Source organism: Schistocerca gregaria, chromosome X, assembly GCF_023897955.1.
Source record: "Schistocerca gregaria isolate iqSchGreg1 chromosome X, iqSchGreg1.2, whole genome shotgun sequence".
Lineage (NCBI taxonomy): Eukaryota > Metazoa > Arthropoda > Insecta > Orthoptera > Acrididae > Schistocerca > Schistocerca gregaria.
Genome location: NC_064931.1, coordinates 504896952 through 504916729, shown reverse-complemented (window position 1 = coordinate 504916729; position 19778 = coordinate 504896952). Strand labels below are relative to the sequence as shown.

Genomic DNA, 19778 nt, shown 5'->3' with positions numbered 1-19778 from the left:
TATCTCTGGCATGCTCCCCATGAGACCCACATTTCCAACTTGCTGTTCACACACACTACATTTGTAGTGCCCCTGGCCACTATACTCATTACTTGCGGCAGTCAGTCTACCGATTACCGTAAGAGTTTGAGCAATGTGAGTGCATCAGCATTGAAGAAGATAATTGGCTAGTAAGCCTTATTTATATGAAGATGTATCTGTTCTTTCGGACATACCCAAAAGAAAAGATACCATCGGTACTCTTGCAACTCTCGAAGAATGAAATTCAGACCATTAACTGCTTACAGGCACTGATAAATATCAATGGGGACACCTGTAAGCAGCAAATGGTTGGGATTTCATTGTAATTTCATTCTTCGAGAGCTGCAAGGTCACCAATGATACCTGTTCTTTGGTACATGTCCGAAAGAACAGGTACCATATTCAGATAATGAATAATGAAGTCGCTTGCTGGATGGTATAACTGGTAGAGCACATTTGTCGTGAATGAATGCTAAGTCTGTGCTGAGCACAAGTAATGAAAAAGTGAATGTTCGTAGTTACAGTCAATGAAACAATGACAGTTTAGACATGCAGAGCTTGCAGAGTCTGGTCCCTGGGGGTGCAATGTCTTGGTTGAAGAGCAGCGGTGGATGGTGGACTAGACAGCGACAAAGGCAGTGGTTCATCACTTCCGGGCTGGCGGTGTCCCTGCTGCCTGCTGTCCCGGTGCAAGCTTAAATCCTCTGTGTAAGGAGTACTGCATTTTTGTGCTTGGGTGGGCCGCGGAAGCAGAATGTAGTCTTGAATGATGCACTTTGTGCATGATGATTTAGATTTTGGTGTGGCTGCCACTGTTGCTTTTTAATGGTCTACTCACTGACTTCTTGGCCCTGCCCCGGTTTAAAAGAAGCTGCGAGCATTTGAATCATGTTGCCGGCAGACATGCAGCTGCTGGTGTTCTGTGTTAGGAATGCCACAGTAGTACTATAGATCTGTTTTGCCATTTATCACCTCGGAATTTTCTGTATCCAAATATTTTGAGTATTGGGAGTATTAAACTTCTCCCTTGTTCCTTGTTCCTTTTCTTTTAAGTGGAAGGGGTCTGTATACCCCCTTAATTCTGAGGCACTCTCGTTCCTGGAGGTCTTAGGTTTGAGTCCTTTCAATTCCTTCCATTTATGTCTTGGAAGGCTTCTTTTTCTTTTTATTCTTTGAGAAATTTTCTCTTCTGAACCCCAGTCATATATTTGATCTTGATCCGGTCCAGTTCGTGGAGTGGTCTGTCACCCAATCTGGCTGTTGAAACAGTTTCCATCAGTTCGAGCCATGATGCTTGGGTGCTTAAGGTCTCATCAAGTCCGTCAGTTTTTGTTTTGTCTTCTGTGTTTACCATTTTGGTCCCACAAGAATTGAGGAAATACGGGTCGACACTAGCAAAGCCCCGTGCAGTTCAAGGCTAATTACTCATGCAGGTTGCCTGGTATCCCTGAGGGTCTATTCACAATATATCTTCCCATGTGCCACACACCCCTCGACATGGATCACATCATACTTTGGGAATGGATGTGGGAGAGATGGGGCATTGTGGGACATTTTCCATATTGTTCATCCACTCAGACCTGTAGAGGGAGAGAGACCTTCGCAGTAACTGCTCTACAGCTGGCATAGACCTCAGTTTCATACGAATAAGCAAGTCTCTTCATCCGTACAGCTGATGCTGAGACAAGTCGGTGTACCCAGGAGAGGGTTTGTTGCCATACTAAGGATTTGAGGGTCAAATGTTTTCTGGGGGGGGGGGGGGGGGGGGGTAAGCTTATCCCTCTTGCATGGATACGTTCAGTGGGCAAAGGCAGTGAGTCTCTTTTGGATCTGACACTAAATTGATAATTTCTAGTAACCAATGAACTATTTTTATTAGAGTTCAATTAATCTTTAGTTTGATTCACTGGCCAGTGAACTACAATTTATTATTATTTTCATGTTGCTGTTATAGGAGGTGGAATCCAAAATTTTCGGGACTGGTGCTGCCATCTGGAAAGTAGTAGTAGTAGTAGTAGTAGTAGTAGTAGTAGTAGTAGTAGTAAAAGAAGAACTTTGCACTGATAGGTGGTGAAAGCTGCATATCTGGTGAGTCAGTGTGCGGAGTGGCATTCAGCTGGGAGGACATATTGTGTGTCCTCAGCGATTTCCGTAATACTCTGTGTTTGGTGTGTGGCGATTTTATGATGGATCCGGGAACAGAACATTGTGTGTGTAACAAATTCTCTGCAAATCTCGGGAAAAGTACTACGGAGACCCTTGCAATGATTCAACTGGATTAACGGTTATGACCCAGAGACAAAGCAACATTCGTCCCAGTCGAAGAGCCTGGGCTCTCCAAGACCCAAAAAAAGCGAGATGTGCAGAGCGAAGTGAAGAGCATGATCATCATTTTCTTTGATACCAAGGGAATTGTGCGCAAAGAATTTGTCCCACCCAACCAAACAGTGAATTCTGCGTACTACTGTGACATTTTGCAACGGGCCCGTGGAAACGTGCAGCAATGACGGCCCAAACTTTGGCGTTGAGGAAACTGACTGCTGCATCACGGCAAAGCACCCTGTCACACGTCCTTGCTCACCAGGACCTTTTTGGCAAAAAACAACATGGTGGTTGTACCCCACCTTCCGTACTCACCAGATTCGGCACCTTGGGACTTCGCGCTATACCCAAAACTGAAACTCATGTTGAAAGGCTGTCGGTTCGACACTCTAGAGAGGAGTCAAGAAGCATCACTGGTGCTGATAAACACACTCAAGGATCAAGACTTCCAGAAAAGGTTTGACCGGTGGCAGAAGTGCTGGGACCGGTGTGTTCGTGCAGATGGGAACTACTTCGAGGGTGATGGTGACCATTAGTCCAAAGGTAAGGTTTTCAACAGATGGCAGCACCAGTCCTGAAAATTTTGGATAGCACCTCGTAGTGAAATCATTCCTTCCGTGCAAACCATTATTGTAAGGGCAGATGATTTTTCATACTGGAATGCATAGTATTTCCTATTTCTAATATTAATGTCTTAAGTAAGCAATCAGAATATTGTAATAATATGCCAGGGCATTGCCATCTTTAGCAATGACTGACAGAGCTCACACTCTGAGAAACAGCAGGACCATACTGTTTAACTATTCTACCTGTAAGCTAGCTATAATCATTACTCAGGTTGTTACAGTCTGTTCACCAAATGTTTTCCAAAATGACATTCATTTATCAGAATCCAATATACATAAGGAATTACTTGACTGTGGTGCATGTGTGATGTAAGAGTAGTTACAAACATTTTTGTTATGTGTAGGCATGTTCTTCATACAAGCTGTGATAAAATACATAAGTTCATAGAACATTCTGTTAGTGTGTGGAATATTTCAACATTATTAACCAAAATGGCAAATCACTTTAAATGAGTATGCTCTGGGAGTTAAACAGCTTTTTTACTGCCTGGATGCCACCTGTATTGTGCTCAGTGCTGCAGCACACAGGCTAAAAGCTAGTTATTGCTCAATAAAGATATCTGAAAGTAGATTTTCAGTTCTTAAGATAGAGCTGCTCTTTCTTATGCTACATCCTATACTTTAGGGTGTCAAAATTTAGTAGCAGTTGAACACTTAGTGAAGAACTTGATTTCCAGCTTTTCGTGAACAGATGCTGTTCCGGTAGGCACACTTAACAGCCTGACCCAAAGTATGTGTCCCTCAATATTCTCTCCCACATACTGACCATGTATATCCAGAGGTTTTCCCATCAATGGCAAAAATTGAGTGTTTGAAAGTTGTTGCTAAGTTATTAATTTTGATGTGCTCCTGTAGTAATTCAAATCTACACAGCCCCTAGTCCACATAATTAACTTGATGGTGTGTTTTAGTGTAATTTGCCACCTCTGTATTTCTGTAAGATACTGTAAATGATACCAAGTATTCATATTTGGTGTAATTATTAGAGATATTCTGATTAATCTATTGGAGAATATATTGAAAAAAAGTCTTCATTCATATGGCAAACATTCTATACATGAAAAACTTTATTTTGAACACATTTTAAATTTAATTTATTGAGGACTTGCACAAATTATAAATTATTCAGTAGAACAAAAAAAAAAACAGTCCATGTTGCAAATCATTACTTTCTATTCATTCGGTGACTTGTTTTGGACCGAGACCCATTTTCAAATCAATTCCTGAAGATACCAAAACTGTATATACATTTGGCATCTTCATAAATGCCATTTTCGATCTTGTTGTGATGATTTGAAAATGGGTCTCACCTCGATCCTAATCACCAATGAATAAAAAATAATAATTTGCAACTAGTCTGGTTTTTTGTTCGACTGACTAACAGAAGTTGCTGACCCAAGCTACTTCAGCATGTTGGAAGTTTTTATAAATTGTAGTTTATGAACTAATATGAAATATAAAATGTTTTACAGTTTGAGTTTACTGGAGAACGATTTGAATGTGTTACATAGTACACTGCAGTTACCACTCCTGGAGCCACTGACTCCTGACAAACTTGAAAAATTAACTATTCTGACAATGGCAAGTTTGTACATAGCTGTATCTGTAGCAACTGCTGCAACAATACATGGGATAATGATGTCTTCAGTTCCAAAGCAGTCTGGTAAGAATTTATTTTGGAAAAAAACTGAATTATTAGTAAATTCAAGACACTTACCTCAGTACTTTTTTTTCATCAGATTTGTTTTATGGTGTACATACATATATTCTTTTGTATTAATTTTGACTTTGAGCTGGAACACAAAAATAGTTTAACCTCACAGGACAAAAAATTAATCACCCCATTGCCGCACGCACATGCAAATCATTAAGCCTTTACAGATGATGCAGTGATCGCGTCACATGCTTAACCTCGTTTGCATTGCCCCTATGTGAGTACATAGACGTAGAAGTCATCAGTGAGTCATTTATGTTTCCAGTGGACATAGTATGTTAGCATGGATAAATTTAAGGACTGACAGAGTGACAAACAAGGGCTGTGTCCATGGCTATATGGTTTGTGAAGTTGTTGGATTTCTTGGTGTTTCGTGGCGGACTGTTCAATGTGTCTACAAGCACTGGTTTACCATGCATGGCCACAAAACATGTCAGAATTATAATTGTGGTCAGAATAAGATCTTGACTGAGAGGAACCGAAGACACAATCCACAGCTTGTGAATCAAAATTGCTTCCAAACCTGACAGGACATTGTGATGGGAACTGCATGCAATGAATGTTTGGAGTCAGTCACCTCACAAGAGGTGATTGCTCACATAGGCACATAAAGCTGTGTGTCTTCAGTGGGCCATAAATCATCGAACATGTACAGTAGCTGACTGGTGGAATGTAATGTGATTCAACGAATCATGTTTTTGCCTATATTCAAATTACATACGTCATCGTGTTCTCCAAAGGCCAAATTAAGTATTTCACCGTGTGTGTGTGTGTGTGTGTGTGTGTGTGTGTGTGTGTGTGTGTGTGTGTGTGTGTAAGGTTATGTTCAACCCGGAGGTGGGTCTGTGGTGCTTTGTGGGTGTGTTTCTTTCCATGAATTGGACCCCACTGAGGTGACCACTAACATGAACCAGCATGTTTATTTAAACATTCAGAATGATCAGACATTTCCTTCCAGTCAACATGTGTGTGATAAGTATGCTGTTGATACCCCTGTTTTTCAAGATGACAACAACAACAACAACAACAACAACGAGTTCATCAGGCTGGAAGAATATGTGACTGGTTTTCTGAACACTCCCCCACCCTATCAAATTTCAGTTAGCCTGCAAAATCAGATTTGAATCCCATAGAGAATCTGTGGGACATTTTGAAACAGTGGGTAAAACATCATCAGTATCCCCACAGTTTGGTGGAATTGCATGATCAGATCCTCAGCAAATGGCTTAACCTCAATGCGACATACCTACACAAGCTTGTGGACTCACTCCCTAACCAAATCCAAGTGATTATAAAGTCCAGGTGCAGAATTACGCACTGTTAAATGATGCTTGTTACACTTATCTCCAGTGGTGACTAATTTTTTTGTTCGGTGAGCTTCTGTAATTTTTTCATGCCCGTTTTCTTTTACGATTTGTCTGTCACTTGCAGATTATATGGTTGTTTTAACAGTTATTCATCTTATTTGAACCTGTTGCAAAATCTGTTTAAAACCAATTTGGAAAAATTTAATATTTTCTATGACTGTTATTTCAGGTACTGGCACACAGAGACCTAATGATGACGAAATTGCGACTGATAAACATGCTGTGGCGATTGTGGAGAGAGCACTGGATTTCTTCAATTATGTGTCATCTTTGATGAAAAATTCATCTAAAGCTGGTGGGCATGTAAGTATTGAGATTCTGATTAATACTCTGCACCCTTTTTGAATAAACATCTGAATCAGTGGTTTTGTTTTATAGTGATTCTGAACTATGGCAAGGTACCCTCAGATTTATTATCTGTATCCCTTAATTTAAGATCTACTATACAAAAACTTAAAGTAAATTTGTAATAATTTATTTTGTTGGGACTTGAATGTCATCTGATAATTCTGCCAGATTTACGTGACTCTTCCCGCTTGCAGGCCCTTGTTAAGGATCTTTCCATGGGCTTTGGATGTCTTGTTACTGGACTGTGGAAAGCAAATTACTGGAGGTTTCTCCTGTTTGGCCCTCTTTGTATTTGGAGAGCTGGATCTAACTTTAGTTATTGGTAGACTTTGTGGACCCTACCTGAGTCTCTTGTCTGTATATATTGTCAAGGCTGAGATGACATTCATATTAAGTTTTACAAATACAACAATGTCATTCCTCAAGCATCAGATTCCTGCAATGTATCTTATGTCTTGCTTTGCCCGTGACCCTTGTTCAGTAATGAAATCTCATTTACATCCTTTGGACATTTCAGTTAGTAAAACTGTCTTATCTCTGTACATTTCCTCAATAATCATCAGGGGCACAACAAAGCCCACTTTGGTAATCACTTCATACTTTTGACTCATAATGGAAAAATTAAACACTGACAATTTTTTTTGGCCAAGATTTGACAGAAAGCTGGGAAAGACCAAAGAACTCGCAGAGACTGGATTGACCAGCCAGAAGTCACCAACAGCGGTTCGCCAAGTGCAAACAAGAAGCTGATGACAAGAGGAACACAGACAGTGGAGATGTCACAGCAGAATAACAAAGCCCAAATGAGTAATCATAGAGTTGAAAACCTAAGGCGCAGGGAAATCTGAGATCAAATAAACAATGTGCTGATAGAAGACCACAGTGAATATACTACAGTGGTGCTGCTTTCTTTATAGTACATACACGAGCACTAATTGACCAGCACTGCAGTGGCGATACTAGTGCTCACAGATGTAACAGTGCTCTCTAGTAGCCACCATTGAGTTCCATGTCCTCCGACAGGCTAAAGAGATCACTGGGTCGTCATACCACATCCTTCCCCAGAAACACGTGCATAGGAACGGATGCGACTTGGGTAGCGATTCAGATGGAGAACTGGTGGCACAGTAGGTGTCCTGACATGAAAGCCAGATGTCTGGTGTGAGGAACTGGTAGCATCATTAAATGTGCTGGGATGCGCCTCCATGTCTGTGTTCACAGAAACTCTCACTGGTGTACAGGACCGAAAGTCATACTTGCGTTGTTGTGGGACTAGGTATGGTCGGCTTTCCAGGTTCATTTTCACCACCGGTGATGGCACAGTCAGCTGGCGCGGGTGGAGTTGGTTGGTATGACAGTGTTCCAAACCACTTGGGAGTGTAAACGGTTGTAAGGTGCTGCCCATGGATGGTAACCACTGTAGCTAGTGTCCACCCATCTCTTGCCCCATACAAGCATGCCCACATTGGATATGTTTGATTCTGCTTGAGGTACAGAATTGTTCAGAATCTGCCACTGTCAACTGGGGCCCATTGTTTGACATGGTTCATGGAGGCCCTTCAGTGGAAAGAATGTGAAGGAGTGCCGTGATTGTTGCATCTTGTGGACACCATACTGACCACATAGGGGTAGTTAGGTTAAGCCTCCATCACAGTGAGCCACATAAAGTAAAGAAATGGGCCCACAAAATCCAAATGAGTTTGGTCACTTGGGGTGGGCCAAGGAGTGAAAGATGGCGTGTATCAGCCTGATGGGTTACTCCCAGTGCTCGTGATGGAGGAGTTGTAAAACTTTAGGCCTCAGGGCAGTAGGGATGATGACTTGGTGAGTATATATATGCCTCAGCGTCAATCAGGAGAACATTGGTGAGACTGACAGATGGTGAGAAAGGCGAGCCCACACCCAGAGCTCCAGATTGACTTTCTTTGAAAAGAATGTGGCCCACTCATAGAGAATGTGGTGCATAACACACCATAAGACAGGATCACAGCACACAGTTGCAGCAGGATGAGCAGCCATAATAGAAAACTCGTCCTAGGTTTGTTGCCATTCCATGTCTATGTGAAAGCAGGAGATTTCCAGCTGGTTAAAGGCTGGCTCTGGTCCCACAAGTAGGCGAGGTAGTGATCGTGTTTGTGTGTTGTGCTGTGGGCCTGTATTTAATGTTGTATATACAACAGCTGGGGAAAAGCGACTAACACCGGAACCATCGTGACGTGCGTTCCAGAAGACTGAACCGTAGTTTGACTAGTGCTACCAGGATTTGTGGTCCATCATTAAAGTGAACTTAGTACTAAAAACGTAAATGTGGAACTGCTTAATGGGAAACACAGTTGCGAAAGCTGCTTCTTCAACCTGCAAGTAGTTTTTTTGAGTGGGTGTTAGTGTCTTTGACACACAGGCAATTGTTTGCTCATTACTATCATCATTCCTATGCATTAACACTGCATGGATGCCATACATAGAGGCTTCCGTGACTAGAACCATTGGACATGATAGTGAGAAAGGGTGTAAAGTGTGGTGCTGAATGTAGAATATGCTTCAGCTGCATAAAAGCATGCTTACAGGCAGCTGTCCACTCGTACTTGGAACACCTTTCTTCCACAGTTGGTTTCCCAGATGCATGATATGGATCACTTGTGGAAGGAACTTAAAATAATATTTACCTTTCCCAAAAAAGCTTGCCTCTTCTTTAAGTTTTGGTGGCAGGGTAGAGAGTTAACAGCTGTGACATTGTGGTCAGTAGGATGGATCCCTTCTTTGTTGTGCAGGGGCCCAAGATACTCCACTGGCTACTGAGAAAACTGGTATTTGTGTAAATGACACATTGGCTCAGCATCATATAATCTAGTGAATAGGGCGCAAAGGTTTCACAGGTGGTCCTGACATTTAATGTTCGTGACAGTAAGTCATCAAGAGAGTTCAAGCTGGTAAGGATGGGGTTAATTGTTCCAGGTATCTATGAAAAATTACTGGAGCAGAAGAGATCCCAAAAGGCAAGCACTTGTATTTGTATAAGCCGCAGGTAGTGTTGGTAACCATGATGCATTGTGACTCCTCATTGAGCAGGATCTGCAAATATGCATCGGCAAGGTCTGTCGTAGAAAAATATGCACCTCCAACAAGCTCTGTGAGGTAGAATTCAGGATGTTGTATAGGGTAGGTTTCCATTTATGCCAGTGTGTTGGTGATTAGTTTGAAGCAGGCCTGGGAAAGAGAGGCTTGCGAGCCATTCTCCTCCAGTGAGTGCTTCCCTGTTCAACTCTACTCGCACAGCTTACGGTTCACTTATTTATCAGCAATCAAGTGGTGCAACCTCTCTTAGATTATTTCCTCAATGCATAGGCTCTCACACCTTCACTCACTGTCAGATTTTGTAGAGGAATTGCTGTTTTGGTAGTCAACGTGCTCTTGATGTTTATTCAGATTTACTCACCTTAACATTGTGCTATTGCTCAGGTTGTTAGTTTGGTTGTTACTGTGGTTATTATTCTGGTTTTGTTTCCGGCTCTTATTGTGTTTTCTGTTACAATTGTCAAGAATTTTGGAAAGAAAGAATTCTGAAAAATATTTTCAGTGAGGAGTGGGAGATTTTATTGTACACTATTCCTTTGAACAACCTCAATACTTAATATGTAAAAAATGCTGCATTCAAAACAAAGGTAGTAATCTTGCTCAGTGTTTCTCTTGACTCCCTGAAGCAACACACAGATGTTACACCCATAACGACCAATGTACTTTAGTGGTTAAGAAGAAAGGGAGTTTATCTGCATCATGTGCAGTATGCTTAAAGTTAGCAAACGGTCAGAAATGCTTCAGTGACAGAATGAATGTCCATTAGAAATGGCAAAATCATTTGGTTATGATGATGCCACTAAACATTTTAAAACAGCAGATTTGCTTATGAATATTAATGGATTTTAGTGTAAACTAATATAGAAAGTCAAATTCTTGATATGGGACACAGCATAAACAATTTAGTTGCAAACTCTCTGTGTCAGGCTTTGTGTGTGGATGAGAGTACTCATTAAACAGATCTTAGTCAACTACCAATTTTTATCTGTGTTGTTATGGACGACTTTTCTATATATGAAGAGTTTCTCACTTTGGTTCACTGCTTAGAACTGCAGGTTTGGGTACTTTTAATGTAGTTAAAACTGGGTTCACAAAATTGATGCTTTTAAAAAATGTCCTGTAATTTGTACCAATGGTGCACCAGTTTCATGGGTAGGAGAAACGACTACATTGGTCAGTTAAGGTAAAATGGAATTAACTGTTTAACTTTCCGTTGCGACAAAAAGTGTCCACAGTGAAAGAGGTAACGAAAACTACAATTATAATACATGCAGGAAATTGATTAAAATCTCACCGAAAATTGAAACAATTTTAAGGAAGAAGTTGAGGCAGAACACACGCACACACACACTCTTTTTCAGTCTGAAATTCATGTGTTGAGTGCAGGAAAATGTTTGTTGTTTTCTGCTCTTAGAAAAGAACTTATGAAGTCTGAATAAATAAGTAAAACCTGGAATTTGAAGATAAGCTGAAGGACTCACTTTCCTAAAATCAGAATTAGGATTTCTGACAGATTTTACAGCTCATTTAACTAATTTTAATTTACGTTTTCAAGGAAAGGAAAACACTATTTGTTATATCCTTATGGACATTGAAGGATTCTCATGTCACCTTTTTTTTACCCCAATACAGTACATTAAATCAGCTCAGTATAATGCAGTGATGACTTGTTGGAGCTTCAGCTTCATTCCGTTAAAACCCAAATTAAAATTAAATAAATCTACTTAAATATTTAAATATATCATTACATTAACGTATGTACAAGAGTTTGAGACAAATAGAACTAAAAGTCAAAGTTTTAGCAATTAATATCTTACGAAGTTTGCATGTAGGAAGTAGTTAAGGCTTACGATCCACGTTGACTGACATTCTCCCCTGAAATTGGCCGGTGTGGCCGTTGCAGGCTGTGACAGCACCACACCAGTGGAGTTGGTGGGGGAAGCACTCACTGGAGAGGAATACTTCACGACCGTGCTTTGACAGGACTGATTTAAAGTGTCTGCGTAGCCGGGGCAAGCCATTTGGTTTTGTTGCTACTATCAGGGGCAGGACTTAAGTGCTGGAATTAACAAGTTTAATCACCCCAGACTTTTGAAGGCTATAGTTGATGCTTAATGGTCATCTGTAAGGAGACCTGTACCTGGCACAAAAATGGCATAGTGTCTGAATGCAAGGAGATATGAACCTGGAGATCTATGGCAAACTCAGGCCAGGTCTGAATAGATATGCAAAAGTGGCACAAAAATCAGAGTTCTTGGAAGGGAACTGTGTCAGAGATAACCTGAACCTCATCAATAATGGAGAATCCAAACAATAAGAAGGCATTCAAACCCCAGCTGTTGCTGGCTGAGTGCTTATTGACAACAAACAGTGTGGCCAGCTGTAGGGCCTTCTTGTGGATGGCAGTGATTTTGAATTGACTCCGGAGGAGAATCTAACTGTCACTATATGCAACCAACATATGGGAAGGTGGGAGGGGCTAGCTCTGGGGACTCTAGTCAAGCGTACAGCTGTAGATAGGTTCACCAGGGAAATGGTTAGCTCCCATGTCCACATGGAAATGGATATCTTGGTTCGCAATTGAGAGGTATCAAAAGAAAATTCTGTTGAGAAAACTGAGAAATATGAGATAGAATTGTTTGCCAGTACTTATCTTCAGGAGGATAAATGTTTAATACTTCTGGCAGATGCAAATAAAAGTGATGACATTATCTTAGCTTTTAGAACTACTTTGTTCCTTCCTCAGAGAGGTGAGATAGATGGGGTGGGAAAGTTTAGAAAGGAAAGGCAAGTCACTCAGACCCCAGGACAAGGGGTATTATCCACCTGTAGTCCTCACTCAGTCAGTCTCTATCGATCAAATTCAGCAGTTTATTAATTAAGAGTACTGTGATATTATGTGATATATCTCTGATTTCCTGAATTTCAAAACCATAGGCCCCCTATTATATTTAATTTCAAACATTATGTTCCTGGAGAACAACAATTTGTAAGTTTGTAAATAACATTGAACATAATATGCCATGTTGTTGTCAAAGATGAAATAATTTATCTAGTAACCTTTGCGGCAAAGAAACCTGAATGAATGCAATTATGAAATGGATGGATGGATGGATGGAAAATTAGATTCTTCCAAGCAGGGAGATAACATTGAAAATACGCCAAAAAAACCTAAAACCCTAAAATTTCTTGCATTCAGTGTTTGGAAAACATAATGGTCACCGGAAATTTGGCTGGCCTCTAGTGACAATCTGCAGAATAGTCACTTAATCTCCCTTCCTGAAACCTACTCACAATACTGAAAATAATAATACTGACCATAATAGGACAGGCACTAATTAGTCATTCAAGTATATTCTAAACATGGGGAAGAGAGAGAGAGAGAGAGAGAGAGAGAGAGAGAGAGAGAGAGAACTAGTCTCATGAAGACTACTGCTTATTTTCATAGTAGATTGATTGCATTTTCCCCAAATTTCTGAAGTTTAACATCTTGAATTGATGATATTGAAGAATGTAATTTTCACACAGCAGTGAATATGTTTGGCTTGTCCTGTTGCTCAGGATCCTTTTAGCAGAAATCATTTATTTGTCTTATTTTACATGTTGCAGATACCAAGTAATCATGCCATGATAGGTATTATGGTCCTGCTAACAGGACTTCACCATCAGCTACATGTCTCAAACAATTTTCCACTTCCTAAAGAAGAAAGAGGGAAGTCACCCAGAAAAGCAGCTGAAAAAATGAACTTGACTAAACTGTAAGTAGGCTTAAGTTGTAAAAGTTGTAGCAGTAGTTAAAATGGATAAAGGAACATTATCTTTATGGTCACTGGTCATAATTGTAGTAGTTCATAGCTGTGTTTGTTCGTGTGTGTAACCTAGAGAGTATGGTGAAATTTTTTCCTCTCACATTGGGGACCTATGTTGATGGTAATTTGATACTGTTCAGTAGGGAAGTCTCTCAGTAGAATGTTGAAGTGATACAGAGACTGTGGTCAGGGAAAGACTCTTGTAACTCGTGTTTCTGGAACTATAAACAGTGAAGTAACAAAATTTTGATGAACATGTTACTGTGTGAAAAAAACTATATCCAGGTTGGCAAACTTCCATCATCGTTCATAAATTTAGTCGAAAGTTCTGGTAGACTGTAAATATCTTAGGAGTAAAGGAGATCACTCATCAAATAGCAGAGGTGTAGAGTCATCAAAATGCTTACATAAAAGATGAGCAAAACTTGTTAGTCCTCAGAAGTAGATCGTTTCTCAAGCTAGAGACACGTGACCGCCCCTCCCCCACCCCATTCCACACCATACAAAGCCTATCTCGGATTTATTTCCAAAAACAGCAACTCCCTTCTCTTTTGTGTCTGCCAGTCAATGACTATTCAGTGAGTGGTCTCCTTTACCCCTAAATTATTTGCAACATTAAGGAGTTAAGCACTAACTTATACCTCTCAGTAATGTCTTTGGTATTTGAATGTTGACATAAAGTTGTTGTCTTGAATTTGTGCTGCAAACATTTTTGGCTTTTTAGAGCTCCTGGTGATGTAAATAATTTGCACAAACAAGTGAAGGTGTTATATCACATGTTACACACTCAGTGGAGGTGTAATAGCATGTGTATAGTTGCATACTCCAGTCTATAAAATTGTGTGAATGTTTGTCGGTGCTCAACTGTTGCACCATTTTTGTATCCACTTGTCTTATGGTAGACATTTTAACAGATATATTTTACCATCATACAACAGTTTTACAGCTCCACTTAAACAGTGCACAGGAATATTAAAATTTTTGTGGAAGATTAAAGTTTTTTGAGGTGTAATTTCTATACCAATCTTTCAGTTGGGAACAGTTGAGCCATTGTAAAGGCAGATGTTTAAATCAAAATGAAATGCAAGCAAACTGTTATGTACTATAACCAGCATGTTTCTTGTTTCTCTAAGATTAACATTGTGTTTCACTCTAGTGTAATTTTCCAGTGTATCTGAAAATTTGATCTGACACACACAGCTCAAATACTCTGTTGCAGGGGTTGATATTGATTTAACCTTGTTCCATGTGTGTTTGAAGGCTGGGAACTATTACTACTGAACTAAAGCAATAAAGGAGTGGTCAACTTTCCCAGATCTGGCATTAAGTAATATTTATAATCTTTATTAATGTAGAGGAAACTTAATAAGCTCTATAATAATCAGTTCACATACTGTGTTCTTACTGACTGGCTAGGTCATTACATAGTATGGTTGGAAGACAAAAGGGCAGCAGATGTGAGTGAAATGTTTGGTTGCAGTAAATACATTTCTGACTGGACTTCCTTTCTTGTGCGCTTCTGTGTGGCATTAATGTGTGAATTTGCCAGGTAAATTGTTGTTTTTACTAAAATTGGTAGTAAAAACCATGAAGAATGTGTAATGTTCTCTACACTTGTATGAAATTGGCATAAAAACAAAGATGATGTAACTTACCAAACGAAAGTGTTGGTATGTTGACACACACACACACACACGTACGTCTGCTTGTATCTGTATATGTGCAGATGGATATGTGTGTGTGTGTGTGTGTGTGTGTGTGTGTGTGTGTGTGTGTGTGTGTGTGTGTGTGTTTGTTTGTTTGTTAGTCTATATCAACATACCAACACTTTCGTTTGGTAAGTTACATCATCTTTGGTTTTCGATATATTTGTCCCATGTGGAATGTTTCCCTCTACACACACACACACACACACACACACACACCAGTTATTTTGGGATCTGAATTGTTTTCTCCTTTCTGTTCCAGCCAACAAGGTTTCAATGTACTGTCTGTGGCTGTAACAAGTTCATTGTTGAAATTCATGAAGTCACTAATGAGTGATATGATGACAGAGTGCTTGTCTTTGGAGGATGATGCTGGATCTGATCAGCAACCAGCAAATCTAAATATTATGGGAAATTACACAGCATTGCAAAGAGTCCTTCGTCTCCTGTGTGGCATTCCTGTTGCCCAGTTGTTACTTAACTTGGCAACTGTTAGTTACAGAAAGGTAAAATAAGTTTTAATCATTTTTGGAAGGTTACTTTCAACAGCCATTAAGTAATGTATAAAATGTATATTTGAACCATCAGCTGTTTTTATTTTACACCCAAACATCTACCGGTTTCGGTCTTCGACCATCTTCATGGATGAAGGGTTAAAATGGTTTAAGCCACCGTATTGCATTGGTCATTACTTACAATGTGTAGCATATGCCATGAATGTAAATACATGACACAGGACTTCAAAAGCAAACATACATTCTAAATGTATATAGTGCAGTGTCGTATCGCTTGTGCACCGACTATGATACCACATTCAAACACGCTTAAACATTGATAACCTGCCATTGAGGCAGCAGTAAGCAACCTAACAACTGCGCCAGACACTTGTTGTCTTATATAGGTGTTGCCAACCACAGTGCCGTGTTTTGCCTGTTTCTCTGTATTTGAATGTGCATGCCTATACCAGTTTCTTTGATGCTTCAGTGTATATACACTCCTGGAAATTGAAATAAGAACACTGTGAATTCATTGTCCCAGGAAGGGGAAACTTTATTGACACATTCCTGGGGTCAGATACATCACATGATCACACTGACAGAACCACAGGCACATAGACACAGGCAACAGAGCATGCACAATGTCGGCACTAGTACAGTGTATATCCACCTTTCGCAGCAATGCAGGCTGCTATTCTCCCATGGAGACGATCGTAGAGATGCTGGATGTAGTCCTGTGGAACGGCTTGCCATGCCATTTCCACCTGGCGCCTCAGTTGGACCAGCGTTCGTGCTGGACGTGCAGACCGCGTGAGACGACGCTTCATCCAGTCCCAAACATGCTCAATGGGGGACAGATCCGGAGATCTTGCTGGCCAGGGTAGTTGACTTACACCTTCTAGAGCACGTTGGGTGGCACGGGATACATGCGGACGTGCATTGTCCTGTTGGAACAGCAAGTTCCCTTTCCAGTCTAGGAATGGTAGAACGATGGGTTCGATGACGGTTTAGATGTACCGTGCACTATTCAGTGTCCCCTCGACGATCACCAGAGGTGTACGGCCAGTGTAGGAGATCGCTCCCCACACCATGATGCCGGGTGTTGGCCCTGTGTGCCTCGGTCGTATGCAGTCCTGATTGTGGCGCTCACCTGCACGGCGCCAAACACGCATACGACCATCATTGGCACCAAGACAGAAGCGACTCTCATCGCTGAAGACGACATGTCTCCATTCGTCCCTCCATTCACGCCTGTCGCGACACCACTGGAGGCGGGCTGCACGATGTTGGGGCGTGAGCGGAAGACGGCCTAACGGTGTGCGGGACCGTAGCCCAGCTTCATGGAGACGGTTGCGAATGGTCCTCGCCGATACCCCAGGAGCAACAGTGTCCCTAATTTGCTGGGAAGTGGCGGTGCGGTCCCCTAGGGCACTGCGTAGGATCCTACGGTCTTGGCGTGCATCCGTGCGTCCCTGCGGTCCCGTCCCAGGTCGATGGGCACGTGCACCTTCCGCTGACCACTGGCGACAACATCGATGTACTGTGGAGACCTCATGCCCCACGTGTTGAGCAATTCGGCGGTACGTCCACCCGGCCTCCCGCATGCCCACAATACGCTCTCGCTCAAAGTCCGTCAACTGCACATACGGTTCACGTCCACGCTGTCGCGTCATGCTACCAGTGTTAAAGACTGCGATGGAGCTCCGTATGCCACGGTATACTGGCTGACACTGATGGCGGCGGTGCACAAATGCTGCGCAGCTAGCGCCATTCGACGGCCAACACCGCGGTTCCTGGTGTGTCCGCTGTGCCGTGCATGTGATCATTGCTTGTACAGCCCTCTCGCAGTGTCTGGAGCAAGTATGGTGGGTCTGACACACCGGTGTCTCAATGTGTTCTTTTTTCCATTTCCAGGAGTATATATATATATATATATATATATATATATATATATATATATATATATCCCAAATTGGTATATATATATATATATATATATATAATAACTACCCATTAATTCTATTCCTTGTAACAATTGCAAAAATGTGAAATAGTACTGAAATGTTCCAAATTTATATTTTTTGTGTACCATGAGTGTCCAATTAAGAATGAAATTTGACAACTATTTGTAGACATTTTTAGACAAAAATGGATCAGAATTATGAATGAATTGGGCCTCATGCTGATATGTTTTGAGGAGTGCCATGCATATTTAATCAGATTTTGGAATTGAGGAGGAGAAAACTTTTCTACTAGTGATTGCAACTTGAGAACATTGTCATGGTGGTGGACTGGAAACTGCAATGATATGCCCATACTAATTTTCTCTGTGAATGTTCTTTAAAATGCTTTCCATTGGTGGAAAACTTCTCTCAGTTCATTTATCATATGAGGTTGGATCTGAAGTCTCTCTACCTCCTAGTCAGGATGAGCTTGAAATGCAGCAATTAATGATTCATAACTAGTATAACTTGACAAGGGTGTAGGAGGAGGATGGCTTGTGTCCACGAAATGGAAGAGATGTGTGACACATTAAAAGTATTTTTCATCTTCAATTTTCCAGGTTTTGATGGGTTTACCCATAGTCCATCAGTGAAGAACATTAATATTTTCTCACGTAGTCGAAAATTTCCTTTCAATTCTTGAAGGCAAAAATATATGCACAGATAGCAATGAACCATCCACACTGATTATGGGCATTATGTGTGGATGTGTTGAGTGCAACTGTGAACTGTGCGGTCACCACTGTATAGTTTCTCCCTTCAGTGAAAACATCCTTTGAACTTCCATTCCTTTTTCAAAATTAGACTTAGGTGCAATGTAAATGCAAGATCCTGGAACCCTAAAAATGTTCTGCTGTGAGTTTGTAATAAAATCGTTGACCACTTAAGTTACAATCACTTCATTTTTGGTGTGTGTCTCAATAAAATTTTGTAATTTTTCCTGCCACAATTTTATGCCATCATTTTGAAGTGTCCTGTTCCACTATGAGAAGCCGTAAATTCTTTTGGACCTATATTGTTAGCAATATCTGGAGTGTAGTGGTGCCTGATGGTATTGCTGAATCTTACTGACCACCCTAGAAGCTTCTTCCTCTGTGTCATGCATCTATGGAATAATCAGAGACCTGCAATTTTCCACCTCATAATGCTGGTCCAGAAATCTGTGACCGAGTTTGTCATAGAATCAGTAGATCTACTGGTTGAAGTCTTCCAGTTAGATCTACGCTAAAGGACTTCAATCACCTCTGCAAATTGTAAGCTCTGCTTGCGCCTTGCAAGCAAGGCCGGCAGGCTTCATCAGTTCCACCAGCCACGTGGTGGACCTGATGATGGCCACAGAACCTAAGCAATTCAGGAGTCATTGATGCCGACATAAGCCACAACTTGAAGATGATGACACATTGCGCACTTGGTTGCTGCAGGCAGGGCTGCCGCCACATCTCGGGATGCATCCCCTCTGCAGACATATCAAGCTCACATTGCACCTCTTTCTAGCTCTGTCCTCTGTTCCCCTAAGGGGCTCCGTAAGGTGCCTAGCATTGTAATTCCCCCTGTTTGCCTGCCTGGACCCTGCTGATGGAGCAACCCTTTGTCCACTCGTAGGGCAAATGCGTGAGGGCAGATGGGCAGTCTCCACATTCGACCTCCACCTCTAGTAATGCGAACGAGTTGCACACTGCCAGTGACCTTGATGTGAGCACTGGTCCCTTCAGTTGGGTATGCTCTAAGGTGCCTCGGCAGCAGAACTCGGGGCTGAACTGAGTGTCGCTTGTGGTGCATTTTGCAATGCATCAGTCTCTCTGCCACCACTACACCCCAAGGCATTTTGCAGTGCGTCAGTCTCTATGCCACCACTACACCCCAAGGCAGCAGCCTGCAGATGGCTGAGCATGGCCAACAGCATCTTCACCTGTTAATGTTTCAATGTTTCAATGTTGATTGAACGAAATGAAGTAAACTTTTTGTTCTTGTGTGTGCCATTTTTATCATCATACATGCTGTCTATTAAGGACAAGTTTTTGTTAATGGCTGCCCTGTACAAGGGATGCACTGCTTATTCTCTCTGTACTCCTTATCACCTTGTAACAGTCAGTTTGGTATGAGGCTCCTTGCACTTCCCTATTGCAGCTCCAGAATGAATGTTTTAAAAAATCTTAACCCTTTGACAAGGATGTGCAGTAGGTGAAGGCACTACAAGTACAGAATATAGGCATGGCGCATTTCAGCTATGTGGCAGTCCACCACAGTCATAGCGTTAAACAAACACTGCATTTTGAGTCTCTTAACAACT

At 41.3% G+C, this 19778-nt stretch overlaps 1 protein-coding gene across 4 annotated transcripts in view; it reads left to right on the top strand.

The window, feature by feature from the left end:
- Positions 1–19778, top strand: part of LOC126299607 (protein purity of essence) — a 417439-nt gene that overhangs the window by 76755 nt on the left and 320906 nt on the right. For all 4 annotated transcript variants that reach the window (XM_049991638.1, XM_049991641.1, XM_049991639.1 and 1 more), the window contains exons 6-9: positions 4442–4632; positions 6220–6353; positions 13083–13231; positions 15251–15494. In XM_049991638.1, coding sequence (XP_049847595.1) covers positions 4442–4632; positions 6220–6353; positions 13083–13231; positions 15251–15494 — 718 coding nt within the window. The remainder of the gene's footprint in view (positions 1–4441; positions 4633–6219; positions 6354–13082; positions 13232–15250; positions 15495–19778) is intronic.